The sequence below is a fragment of the Vitis vinifera genome, chromosome 9, assembly GCF_030704535.1.
Source record: "Vitis vinifera cultivar Pinot Noir 40024 chromosome 9, ASM3070453v1".
NCBI lineage: Eukaryota > Viridiplantae > Streptophyta > Magnoliopsida > Vitales > Vitaceae > Vitis > Vitis vinifera.
In genome coordinates this window covers 920,428-936,996 of record NC_081813.1, presented here as the reverse complement: position 1 = coordinate 936,996, position 16,569 = coordinate 920,428, and the positions used below count along the sequence as shown (strand labels likewise).

The window sequence follows — 16,569 nt, the reverse complement described above, 5'->3', positions numbered from 1 at the left end:
ACCAAGAAAACAACATTAATAGTCACGTTTAAGACGAATCACATGTATCTCAACTTGTTCAACCTAATGTTTGAATGAGTTTAAACAATTATTTTTAATACTTGAATTGGACTTAGGTTAGATTTTTTCAATCTAAGCTCCGCTTGAGTTGGATTCAAGTTAAGATTTGGATAATTCGAGTCTAATCCAAATGGATTTAATATTTTTATAATATTTATAATGCATTTTATCTTATATAATAATATTTATTTTATTTTTCTATTTTTAAGAAAAATATCAAATTAAATTATATCATATGTTTTTCATTATTTTTAGAAAATATATAAATATATATTTATTCTTTTATTCCTATATAGAAATTTTGTCCTATTTGTTATTTAAATTTTCATATAAATACAATAAAATAATATCATAGATAGAATTTAAATTATGCAACCAGGCTAACCCAAGTCTAATCCGATCAACTCGAATCTAACTTGAACAACCCGAATTTAAAAAAATAAGGTTGGATTGGGTTTGAATTGAGTACCTCGAGTTAAAATCAGGTTGGATTGAGTTTTGGATTAATTATTTCTTAATTGGAGTTGGACTTGATTTGTCATCGATCTAACCAACTCACTCAAGTTGTAGCCTTAATTATTTCATTTTATTTAATATTTTTTTTATTTTAAAATTTTTAATTAAATTAAAAATAAATGTTATTTATAAATGAATAAATATCATAAAATTTCATAATTTATTTTTATAAATAAATTAAATCATTTTTTATTTAATTATATTAATAATCAATAAAGAATAAGATAAAAAATATAATAATACTAAAACACGAGCAAAAAGTAAAACAACAACAACGATGTCATATCCTTTTCATTAGGAACAACGAAAGAGTTTTGTGACATAACTTCAACAAATTTGTTTTCATATATCATCATCCTTGGAATTGGAACAACCCAAAGAAAAGGACTCGATCAATTCATATAGCCGAGCAGGCGAGTCGATGTTTAAAGCATGGCCTGTGTCCTTGATTATTTCCAGCTTTGTCTTTGGACCAAAGTGCCTGCGCCCACAACATATGTTACAAACTGAAGACAAAAACAAAAACATCACAAAGTGGGTTTAAAATGAAGAAGATACCTTTGCAGTTGGAAAGCCAGCAAGGGTGGAAATACATCGTCCTTATCACCCCAAATGAGCATTGTTTCCTTCACCCACATCAAAATAAGTTTAATTTTGAAGGTTTTGATAGTGATTTGTCATGGATGGATTGAATTGAAAAGACATATGATACAGCTAATGGCATAATGCAATTAAGGACAAACCTAAAACGTACTTGAAAATAAATGTAACCTTAAAGGCTTTGATATTGATTCGGAATTGAATTGAAAAGCCATAAGATACATCTAATGACAAAAGGAAACTAAGGATTGATATATAATCCAAGTCCAAGAAAAAGGAAACCCATTTTCTAAGAATTGAAAAGTGCCCAAAAAAGGTCCTGTCTTGGGTTTGTTTCCCAATGATCACCGGTTATAGTCCCCTCAAGGCCACTTGAGGCTTACCCGATCGTTAACTTCAGGGTCCCGTGAAATTAGTCGAGATGTACGTAAGCTGGTCCGGACATCCAAGGTTATAAAAAAAAAAAAGTACCCTAAAAAAGGAAAATTAATGATATGAAATTTTTGAATAAAGTCTCATTTTTTGAATAAAGTCTCATAAATATGAAACAATGAGGAAATTTTCTGAAACTGCTATGAATTTTTATTTATTTATTTATTTTTTACTTTTCTTACCTGAGGGGGAATGGGAATGTCTGGATCAGCTTTCTGGGCCAGCAAGTGCTCAAGCAACTCTAACTTCTCCTTTCTGTAATCCTTCAACATTGCCTAATGAGCCACAACCCATTTCAAATATTAGGGATAAATACTCTTAAACATATGTTTCAGGCTTTTGCAACCCAAGGACTTAATAATTTAATTTAACTTATTTAGTAGATTAAACATGTTTGATAAAATAACTTAATATCATAATTTAAAATTAAAAATGACTTTAAATATTAGGTTAAAATAGCTAACTAATTTTTAATCATAATTTTATTTTATTTTTGTCTTATTTACTCATATCTAACAAGAATATATTTCACAATTATGACTTCAAATCTATAACTTATTTTTTATAGTAAATATTTTAAGATTATCTCATAAATCTAAGGTACATTAAGTATGAATGTTAAATAAACAATTTTATTATTTAAAATTAATGAAAATAAATATTAATTAAAAAAATTAATAATAAATATTAATTACAACTAATGGGGTAAATATATTAATTGAATAGCTTGAAATAACTTTTAAGTTAGTTTTACCAAACAACTTTAATACTTAAAATAATAAATTTAAGTTCATAATTTAAAAAAATTTTAATTTAAAGTCAACTTAAATCATTAAATAATAAGTTTTAAGTTTTACCAAACCACAACTAAATCTTAGATTTCATGTGGTTAAAACTTTAGATATCATTGAGCTAAAAGTGTAAATTCAATATATATATATATATTATTTCCTTTTATCAAAATATGTAATATGCATCAAAAATATCATTTTACTGAATTTGAGCTTAGATCTTAACACTAACCTATTAAGAATCATCACTCTTCGATTACATCATATTAAGTTATTAATTTGATAACAACATTTTAAATTATTCATTAATACGTGACTTTGATACATATAACTTATGATATAACATTTTACTCGATGGAAACTCTTAAATTTGTGAAATCCAAATAGACTCAAAGAGAAAAAGAGAGAATGAAATTTAGAGTTTCTTATTTTGAACTCTTTTTAATGAGATCATAAATCAACTGTTCCATTAAAAATCAATTTTACTCTAATACTATATTAAACAACTAATTTTTCTAAGAACTTAAACATACTTCTTAAGATCGGGGTTGCACATGGAGAGACAAATTAAATTGAATTCATATCTAACATATATATTAAATAAAAAAACAAACATGCAAATTACAGAAACTTAATCAAGTTCTGATATCATATTGAACAACCAATTTTCCTAAAAGTTTAAGATTGTAGGATTTGGGTTATATCATATTCTTTAACAATTTTAATCTCTTGAAAATCACTAGTTTGAATTTTATTAAGTTATCATTTTAATAAATAAAATATATATATATATATATATATATATATAAAATTATTAGTTACTACATAGAAATACAAATGATTTAGTATTTTTTTTTCCCATTTGGCTAAAGTAATTAATTTGATTAAAAAAAAAAATCAATCTTTCATCCATCACCATAAGACTTGGAAGCATTAATATCAATATTTTATTTATTTGTAGGAATTTGATATAAATTATTTATATCTAAAACCCTAATTATTTATCAAGACTTATCTTCTTTTTTCCATTTCATTATCTATGATTTAATTGCATTAATTTTGAAATAGATGGTCGTAAGGTTAGATGGGTGCAACTTACATCTATTAAATGTTGAAGAAAAAAGTCAGGGGCCCATTTGAGAGGATCGAACTTGTATATGGAGAGATTCAGCAGTCGCCGGAGATTCTTTGGACTCTCCGGCAAGAAAATCTCCGTCACACTCCTCCCGAGCTTTCCTAAGTGTTCCCTCTTCTGCTCCTCCGTATACCCAATTCCACAGCTTGCAATCGCCACCCTCTCCACTACCTCCGGCCACATCTCCGCCATCCGATACGCCACGTATCCACCATAGCTGATCCCGAACACCCTGCACCTCCCCACACCCAATCCCCTCAGCCCCTCCACCACGCACCTCGCCTGAAACCCCTCGCTCCGGTTCCGGCGGAAAGTGTGTGATTTCCCGAAGAAGAGCAGGTCGGGGACGTATAGGTTGAAGGACCTGGAGAGAGGACCCACCAGCTGGAGGAACTGCCACCGCGAGTTGCCGCCGAAGCCGTGGACGAGGACGAGGTTGGGGCGGCTGAAGCGGCGGTGGGCGGAGGTCCAGAAGTGGACGGTGGTGTGGTCATCGAGTTCCACGGTGGTGGGGGAGAGGCCGAGGAATATGAAGTATAGAGAGAGGCAGGATTCGATGAGGGTGACGATGATTGAACAGCGGATGAGGCGGGAAAGAGCGGGGGAGGCACGGCGAAGGACGGCGGCAATGGAGGAGATGTAGAGGGAGAGAAGACGCCAGAGGTGGAGAGAAGCCATGGAGTGTGGTGGTGGTGTCTGTTGAGCCTCTTTTTCGCGGTGGTTTTTATAGTTGGACTTGATCATAGGGGCATTTTCGGAATACTATGAGATTTTTCTGACATGTTGCGCGTTTCATTCCTCACCTGACCTCAAAATCTGCTTCGTATTAGAACTAACTTTTGCAACTGATTTGCCTTATTTGCCCCCTAATTTTCTCTTATTACAAAAATACATATGATAAATATTTTAAATTTTTTAAAACACCACTAGGAGAAAATGATACATGTTCCAAATAGCTACAAAAATTCGCTTCTCTCTTAATAAAAAAAAAAATAGAGATATTTTTCCTAATTTCTATATCAAGCTTTTCTTAAATTAAATTTATTTTTTTCATTAATTTATAAAACACGAGAAAAAACGTTACCAAACTTATTGATATTGTTCTTTAAAAAAGTTTTGTTTCAATTATAAATTATTTTATATTATTGATATTTTCTTTAAGAAAACAAAAGTCGGGATAAACTCAAAATAAATAATGGTTATAAGGGAAGTAGGGAGTCAATCATTAACCCATTATAGAACTTGTCTACCTAGTCCTAAAAGGGCACGTAAATACACATAGGACTATGTCTATGTAGTTTTGTGTAAAGATGTGTTAGATGTTTGTTAAAAAAATTTATATCATAATTACAATGGATTGACGTGTGACATTTTCAAAACTTTTAATTGATACACAACAAAAATGAATTAAAATAATACTTAAAGTTCATGATGTTGGCCGACAAATTCTTTCCATGAAGATTGTGAAGATTTTGAAAGAGAAATATATTGTACAAGTCTTTCGACCAATTAACTTCACATGATACAACATTTAACAACTTTCAAAGAAGGTAGAAAGAAACAAAACTCAACCTACAATTGAAAACAATGGACATATGGGTTGCTTGACTTACTTACCCCACTACTATATCAAAACAAAAGGGGAAAACAAATCCTTGTGATGGGAATATTTGCTTGCCTTAGGAAGCACACCACACTGTGATTTGGGATGAGTGCTTCTTTGATTTTCTTTTTACTTTCCTAAGTAGATGGAACTTGTGCATTATTATATATAGTTTTTTTTTTATTGGTTTGTTTGGATCTACTTTTTACAAGTTTTCTAAATGTAAATTTTGATTTTTATGGTAAAAGTTAAAAAGTGTAGTTAAAATCATAACTTTCAAAAGATAATATTAATATTATAAACACAAAAAAAAAAAAAAAAAAAAACCTTCCTATTACAAGAAATTGTTTAATCCAAAATATTAAAAAGTGTTTTTTTAGATTTCATATTAAGTTTTCTTTTTTTGCCTTTGAATCATAAGTTCTTTTCATAAAATGTACCGCATAGATATAAAAAATGATTAATCCCTAAGAAAAAGACTTTTATTTTTAAAAATTGATTTAAAAGTAGATTAAAAAGAGTTTTTATTTAGGTTATTTTATTAAAACAACTTGTAACTTAAAAGAAAATCCTAAGATAAAAGGAAGGTAACTATGGTTTCTTGTGAAAGTCTTTTGGTTTTTTTTTTTTCTAAAAAATACCATAATGAAGAAAAGAAAAAAAAGTCTCGTAACATCATCATTGTCAATAGGAATGAGTAGCAGGTGAGTTTAAGAAGATTACGAACTAATTGAATGAGTTAAACCTCATATCAAAAGTCATAGTTACTAATTCCAACTTTAAGATATTTTATATGACTATCCCACCTCACAAACTCTCTTGTATATACTTTACGAGCACGTTATCTTTAAAAATTTTGAGTTATTATTTTATATTTTTAATTATATTAAAATAAATATAATTTATAAATAGATAAGTTGAATTCTTTAAAATTATGTACAGTTACTAAAAATGAAAGGAAATAAAGTAGAAAGAAATATATATATATAATAAAATTATAAAAAAGAAATAAAACTAAATTATTAAAACAAACACTTTCTATCAACTTTTCTTACCTTCTTTTTATAGAAAGATCCTTTAACATTTCCTCCTCCAACTTGGAAACAAACAGCTGCATGCCAATTTTCCAAAGCAAATGACTATATCTATCTCACCAACACCAATGGCTTTGGTGTGAACACACTCATTCCCACACCTAAAGATACCTTGCTTCCCAATACTTCTTTCAAGATCCCCTTCATTTTTCCCACTATTCAATTCATATTTTACCTTTATCTTTTTAACTTTTTGGACTCCATCCCCCTTTCCCCCACTCAATTCTCGACCTTTACACCTAGATTTCTTCCTCTCCTCCACCCCCTCTCCTCCATAAAACCCCAACTTCAACTTGGGGTTTTGGCATATTGAGATCAATGGCTCCCTACACTACTCACACAAGCCAAAGCCTAAGCAAAAGCATTTCTAGTACAAGAGCACTAGCCATGGCTCTTGCCTTGGCTTCTTCAATAGTGCTTTCACCACTGTACAATACACATTATGAGGCAAGGTTCTTGAGCTCGTCAAGTGCTTTTCTTCTTCCTATGGTTCTTGCAGGCCTTATAATAGGCATCAAAATAACATCATCATCTTCATCTTCATCGTCGTCTTCTTCGGGTGCAGTTCCATCTCCAGATCCGTCATGGGTGCTGAGAATTGGGAGCTCATCATGGGGACTAGCTGCTGTGCTGGTGATGCTTGTGCTTGTGCTCTCATGGCAAGAGTCTGCTCAAGAATTCTTTTGGAGATAGAGGAATTAATAATGGATTTTAATGTTTGTTTTCATGTAGTAGTGAATGTAGGAATAATTGAAATTTGGTGTTTGGATTGATGGATTCTTTGTGGCCAATGTATGATGATTTTTTTTCATTATGATTTGGACAATATTTGAGTCATATTATAAATAAAAAATAAAAAATAAATCTAAACCCCATTGAAAAACTAAATTAAGAAAATAAAGTAAAGTAAAGTAAAGCTTATAAGAAGTAATATTTTTCTCACTCATATATTATTTTTTTTAAATATATACATATATATTTTTACTTCTCTTAAATTAATTTTAAGCAAAGAGTTTCTTAAAAAATTTTGTTTTTGCAAAACATAAAAATAAAAATAAATCAATTCACTTGTATATTTGAATTTTCAAACAAAATTATATTTTTAAAATAATTTAAAATCATTTTTTATCGCTTAACTTTTGAATTTGATATCAATTCTTTAATCTAGTTTTAACCGACTTACACAAAAACAAATTAACCCAATAAATTAAATATTTTAAAACATTCGATTATTATCATTTACGTTCGTATCAAATATATCCAAGACTTTTTAAATCTCAAAAAACTATTTAGTAAATTTTTTTATTAAAAATAATTTTTCAAGAATTTTTGACGAAAATAATTGAGAATTTTTTAAAAAAATATTGTAAAAAGGATTGAGAATTTTGTATTTAATTGAGAAATTTTTTTCGTATTTGGGCCTCCCCCAACATGAAATTTCCCGAAAAGTACAGGGGTATCCTTGATATTACCCAAAACCTGAGGAGGGTGCGTTTGGTATTTTTCTTTTCTGCTTAGGGCGAATCCCTACTCTCCTCCCATTCAATACTGTCATCGCCGCTCAAGTCGTCGCCGGCGATTCTCCTTTTCCCCATAGTTCGCCGATTATTTGAACCTGTACTGCTCCGGAAAAACTTTCCGCCCAATCATCCCTTACCGGTAAGCAAAGCTCTCTCTTTCTCTCACCATGGATCTGGGATGTAAAGCCCTAGATGAAACGATGCGTTTCGAAAAATCCAAAATCTTAGTTTCGATTTGGCCTCTGTACGTCCAAGAACATTGCCCCGAGTCTCTTGATGATTCAAAGTTAATTTACAAAATTTCTGTATTTTCGTTTTAGTATTGAATTTGATTTTGTTAGTTTTATCTTTTTGGTGCGAAGGAAAATTGTGAATAGTGATGATTGGTTCATCTGAAAGCACTTACTGTACCTATAATTCGTGTAAAGGAAGAATTTTTTTAATATAGTCTATAACAGTCCAAAATCTTAGTTTCGCTTTGGCCTCTTTACGTCCAAGAAATTTGCCCGAAGTCTGTTGATGATTCAAAGTTAATTTTCAAATTTTCTGTATTTTCGTTTGAGTGTTGAATTTTATTTTGCTAGTTTTATCTGTTTGGTGCGAAGGAAAATTCTGAATGTTCATGATTGGTTCATGTGAAAACACTCACTGCACATATAATTGGTGTAAAGAAAGAGTTTTTTTAATATTGGCTATTGATTCGTGTGAAAGGGGCAGTTGAGAGAATGGCAGAGGGAGATGAGGACTTGCCAAGGGATGCAAAGATTGTGAAATCACTGCTGAAATCAATGGGTGTTGATGACTATGAGCCTCGAGTTATACACCAGTTTCTGGAGCTGTGGTATCGGTATGTTGTGGATGTTTTGACTGATGCCCAGGTATATTCAGAGCATGCCAGTAAGCCTGCAATTGACTGTGATGATGTGAAGCTTGCAATTCAGTCTAAAGTCAACTTCAGCTTCTCTCAGCCCCCAGCAAGAGAGGTAATTTTCCTAAATTTTTCATGTTCTTGATATTGAACTTGTTTTGAAGCCTGGGCCTTTAATAGTTTTCCTTGTTATGCTAAATTTACAATGTTCTTGATCTTATTTTGATTGTTGGATTCTCAAAACAAATTGAATTGGGTATCATTTCTTGTTTTGAAGGTCAAGGCTTTAGACAAATGGGGTTCACTTGTATCAGTTTATGCAGGTTTAATTGTGGAGTATTGTACCTATCAAACTTGGGTGTTGAACAAAAGCTTAATTGGATATGATGCAAGCTTTAGAGATTGGGATTCTGGTTGAGTGACAAAGCAAAAGTTGATTATAGGCATGTTGCCAGTTGAGCAAGTTTAGGCTTGGGTTGGATGTTGTTTAGTATGGTGGGAAGGGGAGAACAGTGCTAAAAAAATAATTTAGAATTTGTTCTTTACATTGCTGAAAAACAATGCTGTTTTTAGCGTTTTCTTTCCTTTCCCTCATTTTTTTCTGGGATTCAAATGGAAAAGTATTGAGGTTGGAAACAACAATTTTTTGTTCTTCATAGAAAAGAAATCACTTAACCAAAAAAAAGGTCATAAAAAAAGCACCTAATTTGTTGACAACTAATTTTTCATTTTGGGTTTAAGTAACAACCTAGTGTAAGAATATCATGTTTTTTCTGTCACTGCTTTTGTTTGTTTGTACCCTATGAGAATTGGAATCTGATGAACCATGCAAAATCTGGTATTTGTTTCCCTAATTTCCTGTTTCCTCCTTTTTTTAATCTCATCTCCCATATTACATTGGATGGGCTTGTTAATAGTAAGAAATGGTGGATTCTACCACTCATACCGCTAACCCATCCTTATAATCTCTTCCAGGAATATGATTCTGCTCAACATTTTTTCTTCTTTTTGTTTTTTGGTTGCTTGGCGAGGCTTTTAGTCTATGAAGGCGAGGGAAAAAAATTCGAAGGAATTTCAATATTTTATGGTTTAGTTTTAGTGATAGAAAGGAATGGAAACAAACATGATGAAGTCTAGGAGAAATTTATGTGTTGGAAATCTACATTTTCTGTTTGACATATAAAGAAAAGCAAGGGGAAGAGTGAAAGAGAGATTATGTTCACACTTTATTTTCTTCTTTACTTTTCCTATTCCCATTTCCTCTCAGTCTGTGAGACCCAATTCAGACTGAGACTTAGGTCTGTGGGAATCCTGACTCCTCTCCTCTCTTCTCTGACCCGGTATTTGGTTAATTACCAGTGTTATTCCATATCAATATGTCTATAGCATATATAATCTAACTGTTCCATTCATCAGGTCCTTCTAGAGTTGGCTAGAAACAGGAACAAGATCCCACTGCCAAAATCAATTGCAGGGCCTGGAATCCCTCTCCCACCTGAACAGGACACATTGATCAGCCCGAACTACCAACTAGCTATCCCAAAGAAGAGAACAGCCCAAGCAGTGGAAGAAACAGAAGAAGACGAAGAAGGTGCTGATCCCTCCCACGCTTCCCAGGAAGGGAGGACAGATTTGCCCCAGCACACTCCTCAAAGGGTATCATTTCCCATTGGAGCTAAACGCCCAAGGTGAAAATTTATTATGTTAGATGTTTAGGAGATCTATCCGATGTTTAGGAATTCTTCTCATCAAGGTATTGTTACCCTAAATTGTAGTAGGAATTGGGTGGAAAGATCTATATTTCTTTCAAAATCATAAGAATATTCAATAATTGGTGTAATTTGTTGTCTTTAATGGAATATGCTTCTCATGCTTCTGACTTTTAACCTTTAAGAAACTAGCATTTAAAAGATGAAAATAAGATCATGTCAGTCATGTCTCGTTTTGTTAGTGAAATCTCTCAATATTTTCACTGGGAATTATTTTCTTGAAAAGTATTTTTAGGAAAATTATTTATCAAGAATTTTTTTTATAAAACATTACGATTTTTTATATTTTTAAAAATATTTATTAAATTTTGTCAGACATCTAATTTAAAAAAAAAAAATACTTTTAAATACTTTTTTATTAAAAGTGTGGAAACACCATTGTGAAACAGATTAATAAACTTGGATTAGTTTAAAAAAATTTAAAAAAAATTGTACTAATTGTATAATACAAATACAATTCATCTAGCATTTTTTATATTAATTATTATAATTTATCTTAGATATTAATTTTGATATTTATCTTTAAATTTTTTATCGTCCTAATTATTATATTTAATTTTAAGTTTCATTTATTAGAACTAAAAAAAAGGATAAAGCATTCCTTTAGAAATTTATTATTTTTTATTACAATTTATTTTATACCATTTTAAAAGAAATAAAAGATTAAAAAGGTCAAATAAAGTAATAACTAAGAATAATTAAAAAAATAAAAAAAAAATGAGGAATTTGCTTCGCTTCCCAAATATGATCATATCAAGCAGGTTTCTCAAAAGCAATACTCCAATCAAGATGCATGTAAATAAAATTAAAAAAAAATAAAAGGAAACACCAAATTGGACTGAGGCAAGGTAGAATTCTATTATATCGATGAATCAATAGCTGGAGATCAAACTTTTGGTCCTTGGTCAATCTAAGTTAGTCAATTTTCCACTCATACCAGAACCATAAAGCTCTTCTGTACAAATATCTATCATGTATATACAAGAATGATTATCATTGAATGGTAATGCACTCTATAAGGGTAGAAACCAACAGACAAACCAAAGGTTAACTTCTCCAGCCAACCATGCTACTAGCTGCAGACCATTTGCTCGATACGCTCACGCCCCGCTCATACATCCGCTGGATCTCTTCCCTGTACACTATCAAAGACTTGTCTGGTATGGCTGGAGTTAGCTCCACCACATCCCCCATCTTCAGTTTGCAAGTGGGGTCGTTCACAGCCTCATGGTTCAGCCGTGGCCTCAGTTCTTCCTTGATTGGAAACCCATAGGGCGTCCATCTTGAGCTTCCCCGCCCGGTTCTTTCCAACAGATCCATTATGGTTGAGTTTGCAGGGCATTCTTGGACCGACATCTGCAACGTTCACAAACCCAGAAATGTTTTGCTTAGTATTCATGAACTGGTCGATCCAGAGTGAGAAAATGGAAGAAATGGATATGGTTTACTGATGGATGATACAATATCAGCATGAGGTATTTACATAAAATCAAGGCCTCAAAATCAAACCAAGTTTGACTGGAATAGAATTGAAATGGTATTGGCATAATGAAGTCGTCTCAAGTGGACCCACCTGGTCATCAGAGGAATATTTTTTCTAAAATAAATATAGAAATTTCAAAAGCAAACCTTATCATTCTCCAGCATGATGACAAAGACAGGTCCATCCTGGCTGCAGTCCGGTTTATAAGAAAATGGGCAACCATCAGAATGAGATGGGAACTTGCAGGGTGGCTTGATGGAATTATCATAGCCAACAGGTGATTGATCTTTGCTCATCGTCTCACAGTGCCAAGTGACCACCCATCGAGCCCACTCAACCATCTGAAGCACAAATGAAGAGTGCGTACAGTCACCTTCCTTGTATCTCCAATGAGCTGCAAATCCATACTCGGCTTGTAAATGCATTTCCCTTGTTCGGATTTGAACTTCAAGTGGAACCATGCCTTCACCCCTCACCACCGTATGAAGAGATCGGTACCTACAAATTAAAATAAAAAATAAAAAAAAAAGGGGGAAACAAACAAACACATAAAATAATGCACAATCACTTTCATCCCTAACTTACCCATTAAACTTGGAATGCTTTATATAGTCCTTGAACCTTCCAGGCACTTCAGACCATAATCGGTGAACAACTCCAAGTGCTTTATAACAGTCTTCCTCATTTTCAACAATCAATCGTAATCCATGAATATCATGTATCTCATCCATGGTCATGTTCTTTCTGCACAATTCAAAAGCAATTACTTTCCAAGTCTGAATTTTATGAAAACATATAGTATGACAAATACGGGAAGAGAAACGGACGACATACTTCAACATTTTGCAGTAAATGCTATACAAGCTTTTGTGTCTCCCAGATAAAACATGGTAAGAAATGGCTTCATCCTTAAGGGCTGGCTCTAATTTCTCTTTAGCAGAAGTAATCATAGCCTCATCGAAGGACTTCACAAGCTTGGAGGATAGTTCTTTATGCTGATCTGGATTGAGATGCTTGAAACACAGGTTTTCTAGTTGTTCCTTCCAAGTAGAGATTCCTAGCCGGTTGGCCAATGGCACAAATATCTCCAGAGTTTCCTTAGCAAACCTCTGTTGCTTGCCCAAAGGCAATGCATCCAGTGTCATCATATTATGCAATCGATCTGCCAACTTTATGAGGACAGCCCTGGCATCTGCCATGGCAAGGAACATGGTGTGCAATCGATCTGCCTCAACCGTTTTACTTGCTGTATTGTTATCACGTGCTAGCTTGCTCAATTGACTTAGCTTAGACACCTAACAAATGTCATCAAATGGTATTTAGAAGCCTAAAAAATTGAATATTTTATCAGTATATTATACCAAAATAAACATGCAATGATTTTACTAGGAACAAAAACTATATCTTATGAACTGCTTGTATCATGAAGCAAACTGAGGAAAATGTTTAAAAATTTCAAAATCCAATAAATAATATTGCCAATTTACACTACAAAAGTATGAACTCTTTAAAAATCATGAGATCTTATCAAGTTTCAGTACAAAATGCATGTTAGTGGTCCCTGTCATTGTTTGTTAAGCAAGGAAAACACAAGGAAAGTAGAATCACTAAGAGACACAGTACCATAAGGTCCACATTAATATAACCTTAAAATCTGGAAACCATGCCTGCCTCCACCACCAGCAAAAACAAATAAAAAAAGGAGTAACATGGAAAAATAGTGATTGACATAACAGACATCTAAGTACACAAGACTTAACAAAGGGTACAAAATGGCAATATAAAAAAAGAGATAACACAAAAAAACAACATTCCCCCACGGAACAATTGCAACCAATCTACAAATCAAAGGCATTATGCTTTCTTTTATGTAGAACCAAACCCATACTAAAAGGTTACTTTGTTCATTTAAGCTTTTGATCGCTCTTGGATTTCTTTCCTTCCAAATCATTCAAAAAATGCACACAGAAACAGCTTCCCATACCTTCTCATGTTTTCTTCCCAAACAAAAATCATGCCAACTTAGAAGTGTCTCTAGCCGTGGAAAAGAACACCATAATAGATGTTACGCTTTAATCATTTCTTTATTACCACAAGAAGCAATTGATAGGATGAAAACAAAACAATAACTACTTAACCACACGATCTATACCAAACATTATACCTTGTATCTTCCATTGAAATAAAACATAAACATATAAAAATATTTTTTAATCTTAGAACACAATCATTAATTCACACCTCATGGCAAAATATTCCATGACAAAATGATGTAAGTCTAAGAATATCTCGAAGATGGAGCACTGTGAATTTGTGATTCTAATTCAAGCCAACCACATAAGTAATATAACAGCTACAACTATAACCTATTTACACATAATCCAAGTGATCTATTAATCATATCAGACTCCAACTTCCGCATTGATGTAAATCTAACATAAAACTTAGATCATAAGCACTTTTTTAACTAGTTCACATCTGATTCCTTTATATCTCAATTGAATAGGTCATCAACAGTAATCATGTCTGTAAATGCTCCAAAGAAGATTCCTTTAGAAAAAGGGCTTTGAACATTAACAAAAAAAAATACCACAATCAATTTTCAGCAGCAAACAGTATCTTTAAGCACAAATACTTAGATTCTAAGTATGCCTCTTACCCCTTCAACCAAATCAGCAACCCCAGCTCCAAAAGTCCCAAAAATATCATCGTAACCCATAAAAGAATCGTCAAGGGTATCATGGAGAAGCCCCGAAACAACGACGGTTGAATTCGCACCAATTTTCGCCAGCAAGACGGCAGTCTCCACACAATGCTGTAAATAAGGATCCCCACTGGCTCGCATCTACAAAAAGGGCAATAGGATACCCATCATCATAAATTCAAACATCCAAAAAACCAGAAAATCTATTTCAAAATTCACGACCAAAATTATACCTGCCCTCTATGCGCCCTCTCGGCCTCGTAAAAAGCCTTGACAACGAAATCCTCAGAGAATATTTTGTGCCTCAATTGAGCACCCAAGAGCAAATCTTTCACATGAGGCTCGGAGTTACTGTCCGGAAAATTATCTTCCATATTGAAGGTCAATTCATCTACCAGAACTGATGAGGAATCCGCATTGAGGGCACCACCACCAATCTCAAAGGTGGGCGAATCATAATCGATATAGGAACCCAGAGCCCCTCTAACAAATCCACTGAACAACCCACTGGTTCCAACCCTGGAAACCCCATCGCCGCCGCTCCTTTCGCGGGCAATTCTCATCGGGGGGCTTCTGGACGACCCACCAACGCTGCTGCTACACGAAACCGGGCCTTGAAACACCGAGACCGGGCTTGATTCGCTCCGATCTCGTTTCAACGACGATCCCAAATAGCAGAAGGAGCTGCTCAGCTCTTCGCCCCTGTCGTGCCACATCGACCCCAACTCTTCGCCGCCGGCGTGCTTCACCGCCGGCGAGGAGAACAGGCACGAGAGACCCCCCATGGCCGGCCTCTGCGATGGAGACGCCGTCGCCGACGACGAAGATCTCGAATTCAGCTCGAAATCGTGCGAGGAGTGTGAGTTGATCTGGCAAGGGTGCGACGCCGAGCAAACACTGCTCGGTGGACTCGCGTACAACGCAATTGTCGGAACAGCCATGGCTTCCTCACAACAAACCCAGATCAATTTCTGAATTTCAAGCAATTACACACAAGACCCAGATCCAAAACCCCTCAAAAAAAACTCTAACAATCACCACTATGATATATACAATTTGGTCAGAAACAGGTCAAAATCAAGCCCCAAATTGAAGAAAATTAGAAAACCCCTAACCCTAATTTTTCAACGAAAGAGAGTCAAAAGAGCTATTGTTGAATCTAGAGTGTGAAATTCTAGAGAGAGAAATTTTAGGTTTCTTCTTTGGCTTCGCTTTCTGTCCCCTCTGCGATTTCCTCAGAAGCTGTCTTTCCTCTTATTGCTTCACCGGCCAGGAATCCGAGCAATGAAAAGACGCAAATGCCCTCATGTCCACTAGTAACTACGGAAAATGCACCTCTATTCTTGTCAATTGGGACATAATCTAATTTTAGGGTTTTAGTTTAAAAGCCAAAACTTATAAGAATAATCTAAACCGTTTTTCTTATTTTTAGGGTTTTATGATCTGATTATGTATTCATTGCTTAGTTTTTTCTAATCTCTTTGTTTTTATGGTTGAAACCCACGTCACTTTGTCGAGAAAATTATGGAGTATTAACATTAGATGGGAATATTTCACCTATGTCACCTTTGGAAATGATTACCTTTAAAAGGTAATAACAAAGATTATATATAAATCAGATATTCCTCCTAAAAATTAACATATTTTTCTACTAAAAATAATGATAAAAAGTAGATGGTATAAATATTTTTTATTTTTTATATTTATTGCCATCGATCTAAATAGCTCAATAATTATTATTCGAACATTCATAAAAATAATGAAAAATAATTTTATTTAATTAGAATTTTAAAAATATTAAAATTATTTTTCATTTACTAAATAGAGATTTCATTATTACCATAAAAATAAAAAATATTTAATACAATATTCTTTTCTAGGAATAACATTGCATCCACCTATTATTGCTTCAACCAACAAGGTAAGAGTCAATTTGGATTAGAAAAATGGTAGGAAAATTAAATAAAAAATTAAAAAAAATACTCAACTATAAT

General features: G+C 33.3%; 3 protein-coding genes across 5 annotated transcripts; 1 reads left to right on the top strand and 2 right to left on the bottom strand.

Moving 5' to 3' along the window:
- Positions 1 to 837: 837 nt before the first annotated feature.
- On the bottom strand, positions 838 to 4,250 carry LOC100266896 (uncharacterized). Its single transcript, XM_010656127.2, has 4 exons — positions 3,499 to 4,250; positions 1,791 to 1,883; positions 1,135 to 1,202; positions 838 to 1,057 (listed from the first exon to the last, which is right to left on the bottom strand). Exons 1-4 carry the CDS (start codon positions 4,210 to 4,212, stop codon positions 919 to 921), a joined length of 1,014 nt encoding a protein of 337 aa, XP_010654429.1. The 5' UTR covers positions 4,213 to 4,250; the 3' UTR covers positions 838 to 918.
- A 3,419-nt stretch (positions 4,251 to 7,669) lies between these two features.
- On the top strand, positions 7,670 to 10,489 carry LOC100248023 (transcription initiation factor TFIID subunit 9). 2 transcript variants are annotated; one of them, XM_010656126.3, is made up of 3 exons: positions 7,670 to 7,890; positions 8,463 to 8,734; positions 10,036 to 10,489. In XM_010656126.3, the coding sequence occupies exons 2-3, from the start codon at positions 8,477 to 8,479 to the stop codon at positions 10,309 to 10,311; spliced, it is 534 nt and encodes a 177-aa protein (XP_010654428.1). In that variant the 5' UTR covers positions 7,670 to 7,890; positions 8,463 to 8,476; the 3' UTR covers positions 10,312 to 10,489. The 2 variants fall into 2 exon arrangements, with proteins under 2 accessions (XP_010654428.1, XP_002273931.1); XM_002273895.4 differs by having other exon boundaries at positions 7,680 to 7,890; positions 8,469 to 8,734.
- Positions 10,490 to 11,221: 732 nt separating this feature from the next.
- On the bottom strand, positions 11,222 to 16,030 carry LOC100253158 (probable GTP diphosphokinase RSH3, chloroplastic). 2 transcript variants are annotated; one of them, XM_002273760.4, is made up of 6 exons: positions 14,809 to 16,030; positions 14,531 to 14,716; positions 12,706 to 13,166; positions 12,457 to 12,615; positions 12,018 to 12,369; positions 11,222 to 11,744 (listed from the first exon to the last, which is right to left on the bottom strand). In XM_002273760.4, the coding sequence occupies exons 1-6, from the start codon at positions 15,514 to 15,516 to the stop codon at positions 11,436 to 11,438; spliced, it is 2,175 nt and encodes a 724-aa protein (XP_002273796.1). In that variant the 5' UTR covers positions 15,517 to 16,030; the 3' UTR covers positions 11,222 to 11,435. The 2 variants fall into 2 exon arrangements, with proteins under 2 accessions (XP_002273796.1, XP_059595402.1); XM_059739419.1 differs by having other exon boundaries at positions 12,457 to 13,166; positions 14,809 to 15,963.
- Positions 16,031 to 16,569: the final 539 nt, after the last annotated feature.

Coding starts and splice junctions, on each gene's coding strand:
- LOC100253158 (XM_059739419.1), bottom strand. CDS start 15,516: ATGGCTGTTCCGACAATTGCGTTGTACGCGAGTCCACCGAGCAGTGTT. Junction 13,167..14,530: donor TTGCTGATTTGGTTGAAGGG/GTAAGAGGCATA, acceptor GACATTTGTTAG/GTGTCTAAGCTAAGTCAATT. Junction 12,370..12,456: donor AAGCATTCCAAGTTTAATGG/GTAAGTTAGGGA, acceptor TTTAATTTGTAG/GTACCGATCTCTTCATACGG.
- LOC100248023 (XM_010656126.3), top strand. CDS start 8,477: ATGGCAGAGGGAGATGAGGACTTGCCAAGGGATGCAAAGATTGTGAAA. Junction 8,735..10,035: donor CTCAGCCCCCAGCAAGAGAG/GTAATTTTCCTA, acceptor TCCATTCATCAG/GTCCTTCTAGAGTTGGCTAG.
- LOC100266896 (XM_010656127.2), bottom strand. CDS start 4,212: ATGGCTTCTCTCCACCTCTGGCGTCTTCTCTCCCTCTACATCTCCTCC. Junction 1,203..1,790: donor ACATTCCCATTCCCCCTCAG/GTAAGAAAAGTA, acceptor ATGTGGGTGAAG/GAAACAATGCTCATTTGGGG. Junction 1,058..1,134: donor CTGGCTTTCCAACTGCAAAG/GTATCTTCTTCA, acceptor TTGTGGGCGCAG/GCACTTTGGTCCAAAGACAA.